Source organism: Siphateles boraxobius, unplaced genomic scaffold, assembly GCF_051911475.1.
Source record: "Siphateles boraxobius isolate OS27281-9 unplaced genomic scaffold, OSU_SipBor_1 66, whole genome shotgun sequence".
NCBI lineage: Eukaryota > Metazoa > Chordata > Actinopteri > Cypriniformes > Leuciscidae > Siphateles > Siphateles boraxobius.
The window spans coordinates 30,812,504-30,825,508 of NW_027509193.1; the positions used below are offsets into that span (position 1 = coordinate 30,812,504).

Consider the following 13,005-nt stretch of genomic DNA (forward strand, 5'->3'; position numbering starts at 1 on the left):
TATATATATATATATATATATATATATATATATATATATATATATATATAGGCTATGCTTCTATATATATAGGATGTGTTTTGTTGTGCAATCATCGTTTTAAAACCATGCTCACACAGACTAACATTAACTTTTAACATTAACTTAATTAAACTTGTTTAGGCTGTAATTGATTGTTGATTGATGTATTTATTTTCCCTCTCCTCAGACCCCCGTCCCCTCCCCAAACACACACCTCTCTCCCCTTTGCGCCCACAGCCCGCGATGCATCACACTGTGTTAATCTGTTTGTTTTTCAAAGCAGTACAGTAAACGCTGATGCGCGTTAACGATTTTCTGTCTGCCATGTGACCGCTTAACCCGCTCACATGAGCGCCGGGTTGCGTTATCCGCTTTAAGTTTGTTCAAGTCCTCTGATCCAGCTGAGACTGACAGGAGTTGCCATGGCGAGTGGCCGTGGCGAGCAGAAAGTGGTGCTGATCACCGGCTGCTCCTCTGGGATCGGACTGAGGATCGCCGTGCTGCTGGCCAGAGACGAACACAACCGTTACCATGGTAAACGCGCTCATTTGCGTTCTAATTCAGCGTTCGCACGTCTATAGAACGTTTTGGGTTTTCGTTTAAACGTGTTTCAGAAGTTGTAGATATTAGAAGTTTACATGCTTCTAGCCGATAGCCTATGTCTTACTTTGTGAACGCAGCTGTTGGGTATTTTTTATGACATAACGCGCTGTACATGTTTGCATTAGTTTGTGTCTTCATCCGAACCGCAAGATTATACATTCACTTTTCTCTAGTTGAACCCAAAGGGTCTTTATTATCATGTGAAAGCGCAGTTTCCAGGGTACGGCTCCGCGAGGATACCGCTTGCCAGGCGGAGATCATAAAGAGACTGCCAGTTCTCTTTCAAGTGACTTCTCCAGTACAAAGCTCTCTTTATGGCTGTGAATTGTAGACCGCTGCCCTGGTTTAGTGCCGTGTCTAATGCGCCAATAGTTCACACACTGGAATGAGTGTTGGGAGAGGGACAAAGTTTGAGACCTGTACAAGTTGAGGGCTCTAAAGCGAGGGTCTTCTGAAGACTTCATCTGCACTCTATGAGCAGGGCAAAACCATTGGACATTTGTTATCTCCTACTTTGCTACATCCAGAGACTCATTAATGTCAATCAAATGGTTTGCACCGGGGGTCTTCAACCTTTTTCAGACACTTGGTGGATTGAGAGATGAAGCCTGGCCTATAATGACGTGTATAGTAGCACATTAAAGGGATAGTTTCCATTAAAAAAAATGTCATTATTTACTCACCCTCGAGTTGTTCCAAACCTGTATGAATTTCTTTCTTCTTCTGTTTAGTTAAAGACATTCTTCAAAATATCTTCTTTTGTAAACTCATACAGGTTTGGAATAACATGAGGGTGAGTAAATGACAAAAGTATTTTCATTTTTGGTTGAACTATCCCTTTAATGTATTTACATACTTATGGTGCTTACTGTAAACATTGATGAGTCATGTACTTCTACATTACATTTGAATGCATTTAATGTGGGCAAGACAATGAAACTTCGCTTCTTTATATTTGGTTAAATTTATATATAAATTTATTTGTGATTTGAACACATTTTTAAATACACTGCCCGGTCAAAACAACAAATAAAAGTCGCTGTTTTGGATTTAAATAGGCAAATGCTTGGGAGTCTATGACTGGATCATTATTGAAGTGATTAATATGTTTCTATTTTGTTATATGTTTGGCATCAGTTCTTCTAACCCTAATTGATGGAGTGTGTAGATTTTCATTTCTTAAATAACCATGTATAGGAACACACATCATGGCCATATACCAGGATGACAATGGTTCATCGGGCTTAAATTGTGAAAGAATGATTGGGAGGGAACATGAATAATAATTTTCACACATGAATTGGTACATGAGTCCAGAACTTCACTGAAAGTCTTTGGGATGTGCTGGAGGAGACTTTACAGAGAGCTGGACTCTTGCATTGACAATACAAGATCTTGACCAAAAATGTATGCACCTCTTGATGGAAATAAATGTTGTGATGTGATGTGTCATCCAACATGGTTGTTAAAGAAATGAAAAGGTACACACTTCATCTATTAGGATTTGAAGAAGCGATACCAAACATATACAGTTACATGCTAGAAACATAATAATCACTGCAATAATGTTTAATGTTTATGAATGTTTAATGAATGTTTAATCGGACGTATTATTTAAATAGGCAAATGCTTAAGAGACTGGATCTCTTAAGCATTTGCCTATTTAAATCCAAACAGTGACTTTTTTTGGCCGGGCAGTCTATTTAAAGATTGGTGGACCTCCTGCAGTATCGCTACAAACCCCTTGTTTTACAACACGAAAGGGAGGCTTTTAAGAAAGTTGAAATGAAGAAGTTAAAAGGAAAGAATCTTTCATTCTTTTTCATCTTTTAAATTAATTCAATTTTAACTTTGTTACCATTCTAAGAGCATTGCAACAGTGGATTTTTCCAAAAGAAAAATAAAATCCTTTTCCAATTGGTTCTGGTTATAATGAGGAGCAATGAAATATGCCAACTTCAAAGAAGCCCCCCCACAAAAAAAACCAATTATAATTGAGGGTGGCTCATTCAAGAATGTTTAATCGGCCTCAAGTCTTAAAACAACAGCTTTAACAATGAGGCGGTTGTTCTCGTAAACACATTTATGTTGTGGCCTAGTTTGGCCCCACATGCCTTGTGTGCCGTAAGAATTAAGTTCTCCTCTCATCAAGTACAGCTTATTCTTTATATACAAGTCAAATCTAGTTTGAGAAGACAGGAATGCAGATTTCCCAGCAGCTGTGTCTTTCCATCATCACCCTACAGATGCATTACGGTCTCCGCATGTTTACTGGCACTTTTCACCAGCAGCTGGGCTTTGACTGATCAGGGATGCTGTCTGTTGACAGACTGAATGGATGGCGCTTAAAAAAGCTACGGAGGATCCTTGACTTCATCTTTAAATCAGACAGGATTTGATCAGCAAATCAAACCTCAATGTACTGAAGATGTGCTAATGCCACAGAGAAAGAGACAGCAGAAATAATATATATCATTGTCAAAGACGAAAAGTAAGCCTATGATGTAAGCGTTGAAGTTGAATATTGTCTGCATTCATTTAGCTGACACTTTTATTTGACTTACAAATGAGGAATACAACAAAGTGACTGTTCAGAGAGGTACAGGCTAGAAAATATGCGAAAAAGAAACTTGTGAAAATATAGAAAAAGATTTTTTTTAAAGAAAATTTTAAAAAAGTATATATATATATATTTACTACAATTTAGAAAAATATATACTGCCATTCAGAAGTTTGGGGTCCATCAGATTTTTTAAACGTTTTTGAAAGAAGTCTCTTATTTGATCAAAAATACAGTAAAAACAGTAATATTGTGAAATATTATTACAATTTAAAATTACTGTTTTCTCTATGTTAATAGAATTTACAATATAATTTATTTCTGTGATCAAATCTGAATGTTTTAGCATCATCACTCCAGTCTTCATTTAAACAATGTCTTTACAAAAGCCTTTATTGTAATTTTTGATCAATTTAATACAGCCTTGCTGAATAAAAGTATTGATAAAAAAAAAAACGATTATACTGATCCCAAACCTTTGAATGGTATTGGATTTGTTTATAACAGTTTTTGATAAGTAAATATAGAGAGTTGGTGCATTAAAAGGATTCAGTGTGCACAGAACAAAAAAACTAAACATTTCTTGAGAATTGCAAGGAGCTGTTTAGGTTTAGCGTTAGGAAGATTCCACCCATGAAGAACAGTGAATCATATCAACCTATAATATGGAAAGGTGGTAAAAATCACAGATCACTGACACCAGAGTGGACTGGATAATGTTTTCATCAAGTTAAAACTGATAATTTTTGATGAAAAATGTTCAGCAAGCTTATTATTAAATCTGGGATGGGCGCTTGATTTAGGTCAGTGTCCCTCATGTGTTCAAAGTGCAAAGTGCATTAAAATGTTAATCTCTTCAGCTTATCTTTCAGCCACAGTTTAATTAAGCAACACACACCACTGATTACACTGAGTGTTTGTTTGGGTCAGCATATATGTTATGAAAGGGACCAAATTCAATCAAACTGCAATCTACTGTTCTGAATTTAGAACACAGCATCTAAAACCTCTCAGTGAGACCCATTGTAGATATTAGGCTTGAACTTTTGAGTGATTAATGCTTTGTTGATGACATGCTTGTTCTCTGTCACTTGTCTTAAAGTTATTGCCACTATGAGAAACCTGAAAAAGAAGGACCAGCTGGTGGAAGCAGCGGGTGACGCGTACGGCAAGACCCTGACACTGCTGGCATTGGATGTGTGTAGTGATGACTCGGTCAAGCAGTGTATTGACAGTGTAAAGGACCGCCACATCGACATTCTCAGTGAGTGCAGGATGCCTTTGACCTCATTGGCTTTGTTCACACTGCAGGGGAAATCCGATTTTTTTATTTTATTTTTTATTTTTAGATGGGCTGATGAACTGCAAGCTATATGCAGCAGGATTAGATTTGGGGGTTGTGAAAAGAGTGAAAAGTCTACTGTAAATATGTGCAAGTTAGGACAGTTCAAACATCAAACTGTTTGCTAAGGGATTCATTTAACATGCGTTGAGGTCTTTTACATCCTAAACGTGCCCATAAAGACACGCATTCCCTTGTGCAAAAGAAGTACACTTTAACATACTTTTAAAATGAGCGGTTATTTTGAGTAATATTTTCGGGCATGTGTTAATCGCAAATAAATTAAAGTGTATGATATTTTAAATTTATATTATAAGCATTTAGCCGAACTTTAGAGTGTTTTTTTTTTTTACTTTAGTACATCTTGTAATTTATACTTCTATATGGTTAAAGTGTATTGCCAAATGTACAAGCAAGCAGTAAACTAAAATATACTTTAAATGTCATTTCTATTGAACCTTATATGTCATGTATTTAAATATATTTGTAATTACACATTTGTAATGATCAATTATATTACATTATATTAACTTTAAAAGTAATATTGAATTACACATTACAGTTAAAATCATAATCACGTACTTTACATGTGCTTTAGTATGTTAGTCAACTCATCAAAATAAGTATACTTCTTTAAAGCACGACAAAAAATTATTAAAACATAATGATTTAAATTGTTCTTTAAAGTAATGCTTGACATTTTTTACAAAGTACACTTTTAAAGGTGTGCTTTGTGTTTAGAAACATATGAAAGTGTACTCTCTTTAAGTGGCCTTTTATTTCATTATCATCTGCAATTACAGTGTTTATAAAAATTAAAGATATATATGATATACTTTTAAGATTTGAAGTAGACTACAAATTCACATTCAAAACAATTAAGCGCACTTCTTTTTTTTACAAGGGTTCACTGTTGCTATTCTTGACAAAACACCTGTTATATAAACGCGTCACATGACTACTAAATTTGGTGCATGTGTGTGGGTTTTACACATGCACCAAATCCTATTTGACTGTTCAGACTTAGGCGCATTAACTTTAATAGGATTTGGTTTAGGCTTGGATTGGCGTTATACAAACTGAACAGATTTTTTTCCTGCCTGTTTGAACATTTCAGCAGAGATACAGTACAATAGATAGAGTACTACAATGACCACAGACATGAGTTTGCTAGAATCTATAATAAGCATGTTTTGAATGATAAGTGCTGCTCACAATAGATCAATACTGGCCTAGTGCCTCAGGGACCAGTCAAGTCCATAACCATCCATGTTTCCTGTCTGATTTTCCAGTTAATAATGCAGGAGTGGGTTTGCTGGGACCTGTGGAGAGCATCAGTATGGATGAGATGAAGAAAGTGTTTGAGACCAACTTCTTCGGAACAGTGCGTATGATAAAAGAGGTCATGCCAGACATGAAGAAGAGGCGAGGCGGCCACATTATCGTCATGAGCAGCGTAATGGGTCTGCAGGGTAAGACGGACACATCGAGCCTGACTGAAACCTTCTGTGTCACATTGCTGAATGCTCGACAGTCAGATCAACAATAGAGACATTCAGAGTTATGCACTTAGTTGTAGAGCATTGTGACGGAAAGAAATGCCACGCATGGTTTGAGCCACAATAGGAGGGCAGCAGACCAATGAAATTATCACTGAATATATCTCTATTGAACTCATCTGCAGGTGTGGTATTCAATGATGTCTACACGGCCTCTAAGTTCGCCATAGAGGGCTTTTGTGAGAGTATGGCTGTGCAGCTGCTGAAGTTTAATGTCAAGTAAGTGATTTGAAGTCTTATGGTTGAGGGCTAATTGACATTAAGTCTGAATTTTCTGCATTAAAGACGTGAAGAAAACAAAAGACTTTAGATATGCGAAGGCAATGCACTCATATTACTATGAATGGGAGAAAGTGCAACGCGCAATATGGCGGAATAAGTACTGCCTTCTAAATAAAAGAGCCAATTGGAAAAAGTCAGATGCTCCAGTTGTAAAAGAAACAGTCTGTGTTCTGAGATGGGCGCTTATATGCCAAATGTACACTCCACCGACAGAAGCAGGCCAAAGCTGACAGTCACCAGATTACAGTACGTCGGTTTTCAGATTTTCTAAATCCGATTCAGCTTGTTCAACAGGGTTCAACGCCAACAGCACACTGATCCGACGAAACCCGACGAAGTGTGCGTTGCCGTCTGTCAGTGTGATGGGAATTGGCCTTATGACTGCACATGCACATTAGCTGGTCCAGCCTGAAAAACTTAGTTTTTTTGTCATGATTTGAATGTGTTTAGAAACTAAATTTATGAAACAGTTGTCATATTGCATTGGTGATTTCATATATGAAATTTAATCTTAAGTTTGGTGGATTTGATGTTTCCCCATTCAAAGAGATAGGAGCTGCACCTGCGCATGACTAAAATAGCTTACCGAGAGGCGTTTCAAAGATGCCCGCCTGCGCCAAGTGAAATTATTTGCCTTAAAGGGAAAGTTCAGCCAAAAAGAAAATCTGCTGGCAATTTACTCTCCGTCAGGCCATCCAAGATGTTGGTGTATTTTTTTCTTTAGTAGAAATGTAAAGAAGATTTTTAGCTGAAACTAAAAAAAGTCACCTACATTTTAGATGGCCTGAGCAAATACTTTTTTTTTGGGTGAACTATCCCTTTAAAGCAGTGGTATTCAAATGGCAAACCACAGTTCGGTTGCAGACCCCGGCTTGGTTCCATGCAGACTACGAGACATAATTGCGCCATTTTACCGCTTCTACAATTTAAAGTGAGCAGCGCGTCAAAACAATGGAGCAGCTCAGGGCCGTTCATGGTAATGATTTTTCACGCTACATCTTAAAAAATGTTATCTGGAGCCAAACAAGCTTCATTCAAGTCCTTTTATGCTCTGTGCGCATTGCATCTCTCTCCCGCTAAAGACATAAAGCGCAACATTAAGAGCTGCAGATGACGTGGTTATTTTAACAACAGTAGCAGAAACAACATGAGCAGCGAAATGGATACTTTTGCTAAAACCCTGCAGAAAACGAGAATGCAGAAAATACAATTATTGTTATCTGTCATACACATGACTCTAAACCAGGTTTGTGACAAGTTAACGCATGGTGCCTTTAGATGTTTTTTTCCCCCATACATTTAGCTTTATTAATAAGCATATTAAAATTATTTCATAATAAACACTTATAATTTTGAAAAATGTTTAGAGATGGCAAAGGAAGACAAAAAAAAATTAACTTTTTGTGCTCATGATGAGAGTTTTGATTATAGATTATGCACATTGTTTTTAGTTGTTTATTAATTGGAGAAAAATGTAAAAATGGCCCATACGGTTCTTAAGAGATAAACTAACATGTAAACTTACCTTCTGTGCCATACACATAGGTGTCTAAATGTAAAAAAAAAATTAGATGATGAAATAATTAAAAGATTAATAGCCTGATAAAACATCTGATCTAACCTTTTTATATTCCTATCCAGTTGGGAGAAATATTTACTTTTTTTGGTAAATATTGGTAAAAATTCTATTGGTAAAAGACATCACTGCTTTGGCTCTTGGGGCCCAGAATTCTCGTCTTTGATGACTATTTTGAGTGTTTAGGATTTTTTCTTTTTACAAATCACTACGGCTTTAAAAAAAAGTATTGTGCGGACCTCCGCTGGGAGGGAAATATAGCGACAGGACCTCAAAACAATGGAAATATTAGTGAAATATCAAATTGCAATGATCCAAGATGAAAACGGATTTGTTTTCCCAGCAAATAAAAAAAAAAATTGGAGAATGAAATCATAACGTTTTGAGGCTAACGCTTTAGCATTAATGTTAGAATAATGCAGTTCTCAACCAAGAGCACACAAAAAGTGTTGGAGTTAATTAATTTAATATATCAATGCTTACAGTTTCTGTTTATAAAAAAGTTTTATATCGAGCACCTTTGTCATAATTACAGCAGAAGTAATGGAAATATCTCAGCCTATATGTAGAGGCATGTGAATATTGTCTTGGTCAGCAGGGTACTTTATGCGCAGAATTATGACTTAATTCTAGAAAATTTATAGATTTTTTTAACATGCCACTAAAACAACTGTTGTACTCATCAGACATGGTGTAAACAGGCTGCTTATAGTCCATCTTGTTGGCAGTAAAGAGTGCTTCCGTTGTAATGTACTGTAACATTCCCTCTGTACTCCCAGACTGTCTATGATCGAACCAGGCCCAGTCCATACAGAGTTTGAAACCAAGATGATGGAAGAAGTGGCCAAGATGGAATATCCTGGAGCAGACGCAGACACAGTCAGATACTTCAAGGATGTGTACATTCCATCATCCATCGATATCTTTGAGGCATTGGGACAAAAACCTGATGACATCGCTAAAGTATGTGCCACCATTTGACTGCACACATATGAACCCTATGAATTCATTGCATTGAAAACAATTATCTCCAATTTGCTTATGCTGCTTAATGCTTTGCATTCTTTTAATTCTCCATGCATTTTGGTCATTTTCTGTTCCAGTGCACCAAGAAAGTGATTGAATCCAGCCGACCTCGATTCCGGAATCTGACCAACAACCTCTACACGCCCATTGTGGCCATGAAATACGCGGATGAGACTGGAGGACTTTCAGTGCACACCTTTTACAATCTGCTCTTTAATTTTGGCTCACTTATGCACATTACCATGAGCATCCTCAAATGCCTGACATGCAACTGTCTGCGCAGACGCACCATTTCTCCTGACTGAAGAGGGCAGCAGTGAGACGCACACACTCACACTTCCCTCAGTTTACAGCAGAATAGGACACAACTCAATGCAACAAGCGGGATAATACAATACCTCAAATGAGTATTCCACATTAAAACACATTATAACAAAAGGCTGATTTGGATTTTTAAAACATGCACATGTATTGTTGTATTAATGCTAGCAACTCTATTCATCGGAACAACTTAGTTGCTTAGTAACAACAGATGTTTTAAAAGAGTAGGTTGGTTATGTTATTCCATAATTGTGAATTACAAAGCATTTTAGTCTGTAAAAATGAACAGACCATGTTCACAATCAAGTGAAAAATAATCACATGGCTGCCTTTATTTGTACTAACGACGTACATGGAAATGTCTTTGATGTCTTATCTGTTTAAAATCCATTTTTTCTCCTTTTATAAGCTAAGTCTATGTTTTTTATTTGAATTAACTTGAACATTTAGGTGGTCCTAAAGCTTTATTTAAAGATGTGCTGATTTTGAACCTAAATAACAATGTAATGTGATCGTTTTGCTCAAGGCTGGAAGCGTATTAAAATGTAGTTTTCACTTGTCGTCTTTCCTGTTCAAACTTTTTTTCAAACTTTTTTTCTCGTGCCAGATTAATTTACCTTAATTCTGCTCCTTTAATTAGGAAAAACCTAAACACTGAATACACCACTCAACAGAGGGGAACTGCCTTAAACACATTACTGTTGTGGCCTCAGGATACTCAATATTAGCCAAGGACAGACTGCCAGACATTCTCATTTTAACCAGCAGAGGGCGACAGAGTACATTAGCAGAGTTAAGAAATAGCACATAGAGGAATAGTCTTGACTAAGATCTGTGCTGTCATTACTATGGGTGCTTCTCAATTGGAAAGCTGTATCCTTTCTAGTCCAATCCTTCTAAGGCTCCTATGCTAGACTTTCTCTCAGCACCGAATGCTAGAATGAGATGGTCTAGTAAGTGCGCATGTCTTTGTAATTAGGTTTTCCGCCCCCGTGGTCAAGTACAAAAATACTATTAAATTTACTTTAATATAAACACTTTATATTAAATATATTTATATCAACTGAATATAAAGTGACTGAATTGGAATGTGTGTAAAGAATTGTGGGTGATTGATGCGTTTACACTTGATGCATCCTACGAAAAACGACGAAAAAAGGAGGAGAAACGAAGGCCGCATTCCAAGGATCCCTCAAAATGGGACGGCGTTGATGACGTGGCAGTCTAGATATGCAGCCTTACTAGGATGCAGCCTTCCAATTGAGAAACTACTATAAAGATACTATACAACAGAATGTAAAGAGTAGTATGTCCGAATTCACATTATTCATAAAACAGTAGACAAAAAGTATTGGATGACCATCAACTTCCGGCGGGATTCAGAAGTGCACATTACGTGAAGCTGCCAAGTAAATACTTATTCAAAAGAAACACCTACTCGAAGAGCATGCAATTTCGAATGCAACTATTGAGGATCAAATATTAGGCTGTTAAAATCACTGACACTGTGTGTATAACCCTGAGCACATGTTTCCTGTACTGAAAATGTTTTATTTATGATTATACAGTGTACCGGACCCCCTCCAGCCCTGTGTGCTGTTTTAGTTACATAGCCAAGGTATTTGTCTTAGTCACTACGCAAGGAAGGCCAACAAAATGGGAAAAAGTGAAAGAGACAAAGTGAGAGCAAAAGATGCAGGAGATATAAAGACTGTGACAGCGAGCAGAGAGACAGCAAAAGCAAGAGGGGCAAATCGAGCACATAAGTACATTCCGACGCATTGCAGATTGGACAGCGCACACCCGGCCAATGAAATGTTGATGGATATAAAAAGGTCATGGCCTATTCCCCGTCCGCCACCCTCCCTCGGCACCCCCAGCCCTCTCACACACACATTGCTTTGTGCGGAGTGAGAGAATGTGACCTGGTTCCCATCCCTGAGGAGCTGTGTTAATGACAACCACTTCAGACAACATTGAGCATCCCTTTCGCCTCCCCCACCAGCTGTCCCGCTCAGCCACACCACCTCAGCACGGCGCAGCTTGCAGACGGACTGCGCGAGGTTCCTCTGGCCTGCGTCAGGCATCGCGCAACCATGTCCTTGGTTTTCTAAACCACTGGAAACTTATCCAGCACAGATAGCACAACTGCGTTCACGTCTCAGTGATGACAGACCTTTCAGTCCGGCGCAACAAGGCCAAGGTGCGCGAGCAAGATCGTGCTTTCCTTTGCATGCGTCTGTTTGTGTGTGTGTGTGTGTCTTCATCAGAGGCGACAGCTCAGTACAATGGGACAAAGAATCTGTCAATCACAATCAAAAGGGAAATGGAAGGCAGTCCAGAGGGGGAGGAAGGGGCTGCTGTGTGTCCCGAATCTTTGGACGGGATGTGGGCCACGGCGTGCAGGGGGTTGGGGAGTTGTGTGGAGTTGAGATGCGTCTGATTTGGGAAACGAGGGTTGAGGATCCTTGCATTCAATAGAGGACCTCTTTACTAATTGAGAGATTGCAGGAGTTACAAATCTCATTAAACAAGACCATTATTCTTATCAGGCCATTGTGGTCTCTCAAAACAGTTATGACATAATCAGCTGCAGTATTGAATTATGGGAACATTCGTCATCCTGCCGCAACTTTCACATGCACAAAATAAAAGCAACTTGTTGCCGAGCAGACATAGATTGGCTCTATGAGACGTACACGTTCAAGAGTTGGAACAGTAAGGCTTCCAGCATTATCTTTGGCGTGCTGGTTGTCTGACACATTCCTGCAACATCTGGTCTGTTCACAGACTGGGTCATCTCTGGTTCAGCCCTTCGCAGTCTGAAACAACCTCAGCCTGCAGTGCAGAGGCAGGACATTACAGATCATCAGTTGGTCGACTGTAAGACCCGGGCCTCAGAAGCTCTGCAAAAGCAACAGTCGTACATATGTATGGGGATGCTCTCATCATTCTCAAACAGACAAGAGCTTCTCTTTAAAAGTTCTGCTGGATATATTCAAGCCAATAGGTAGTGGTATGGCCTGTGCGCATATGCATACAGGTAACCAGTCCTACTCGACCCGCTAGTGCACCTCTTGAGGCCAGGGAGTGAGGTTTACACCCACAGCCTAGGACTAGGTCCATTACACCCCCTAAACCTCACTCCCATCCGGGTCACGACACCAAATGTAACCGGTCCTACTCTACCCACTCCAAGGCAGACACAAAAATCGGGATTCAAACCGGGGTCTCCGGTGTGGGAGGTGGGTGGACTAGCACGCCTCTTGAGATCAGGGGAGTGAGGGTTACATGCCCAGCTTTTCCTGGCCTACATCCGTTACATACAGATAAATAATCAGTTGCTCATGTTTTCATTCAAGCTTTCTCACAGGTGGTTTCCATACACGTGGTGCTTTTCTAACTGTTGCTATTGTAATGTGTCTGCCTCTATTTTGCCTTTTATTCAGTCATACACCGTAAAGTAGGCTACAGTTGGAATGAGTTCTTCATAAAAAATATGAAAGGCAATGAAGCATTAAACCTACCCATCACAGAAAACTTTCTGCGTTTTTAGATTTTCAAAAAGATTTACTTGGTATGATTTATAAGCTGTTTTCCTAATGGGGACCAAAAATATGTCCCCATAAGGACTTTTGGTATTGCCAGCCTTGTGCGGTCATTTTGACCACACACTCATTGGGTTTCTATGTTTTATGAGGACTTTCCATAGACA

At 38.6% G+C, this 13,005-nt stretch overlaps 1 protein-coding gene across 1 annotated transcript; it reads left to right on the top strand.

Moving 5' to 3' along the window:
• The first annotated feature begins 248 nt into the window (after positions 1 to 248).
• rdh8a (retinol dehydrogenase 8a) lies at positions 249 to 9,845 on the top strand. Its single transcript, XM_077213499.1, has 6 exons — positions 249 to 555; positions 4,287 to 4,448; positions 5,819 to 5,998; positions 6,211 to 6,304; positions 8,723 to 8,906; positions 9,047 to 9,845. The coding sequence occupies exons 1-6, from the start codon at positions 444 to 446 to the stop codon at positions 9,272 to 9,274; spliced, it is 960 nt and encodes a 319-aa protein (XP_077069614.1). The 5' UTR covers positions 249 to 443; the 3' UTR covers positions 9,275 to 9,845.
• Positions 9,846 to 13,005: the final 3,160 nt, after the last annotated feature.

Excerpts from the sequence above, each read along its gene's own strand:
- rdh8a (XM_077213499.1), top strand. The coding sequence starts at position 444 with ATGGCGAGTGGCCGTGGCGAGCAGAAAGTGGTGCTGATCACCGGCTGC. Across the intron at positions 6,305-8,722 it reads CTGCTGAAGTTTAATGTCAA|ACTGTCTATGATCGAACCAG; the intron begins GTAAGTGATTTG and ends CTGTACTCCCAG. Across the intron at positions 8,907-9,046 it reads AACCTGATGACATCGCTAAA|TGCACCAAGAAAGTGATTGA; the intron begins GTATGTGCCACC and ends TTTCTGTTCCAG.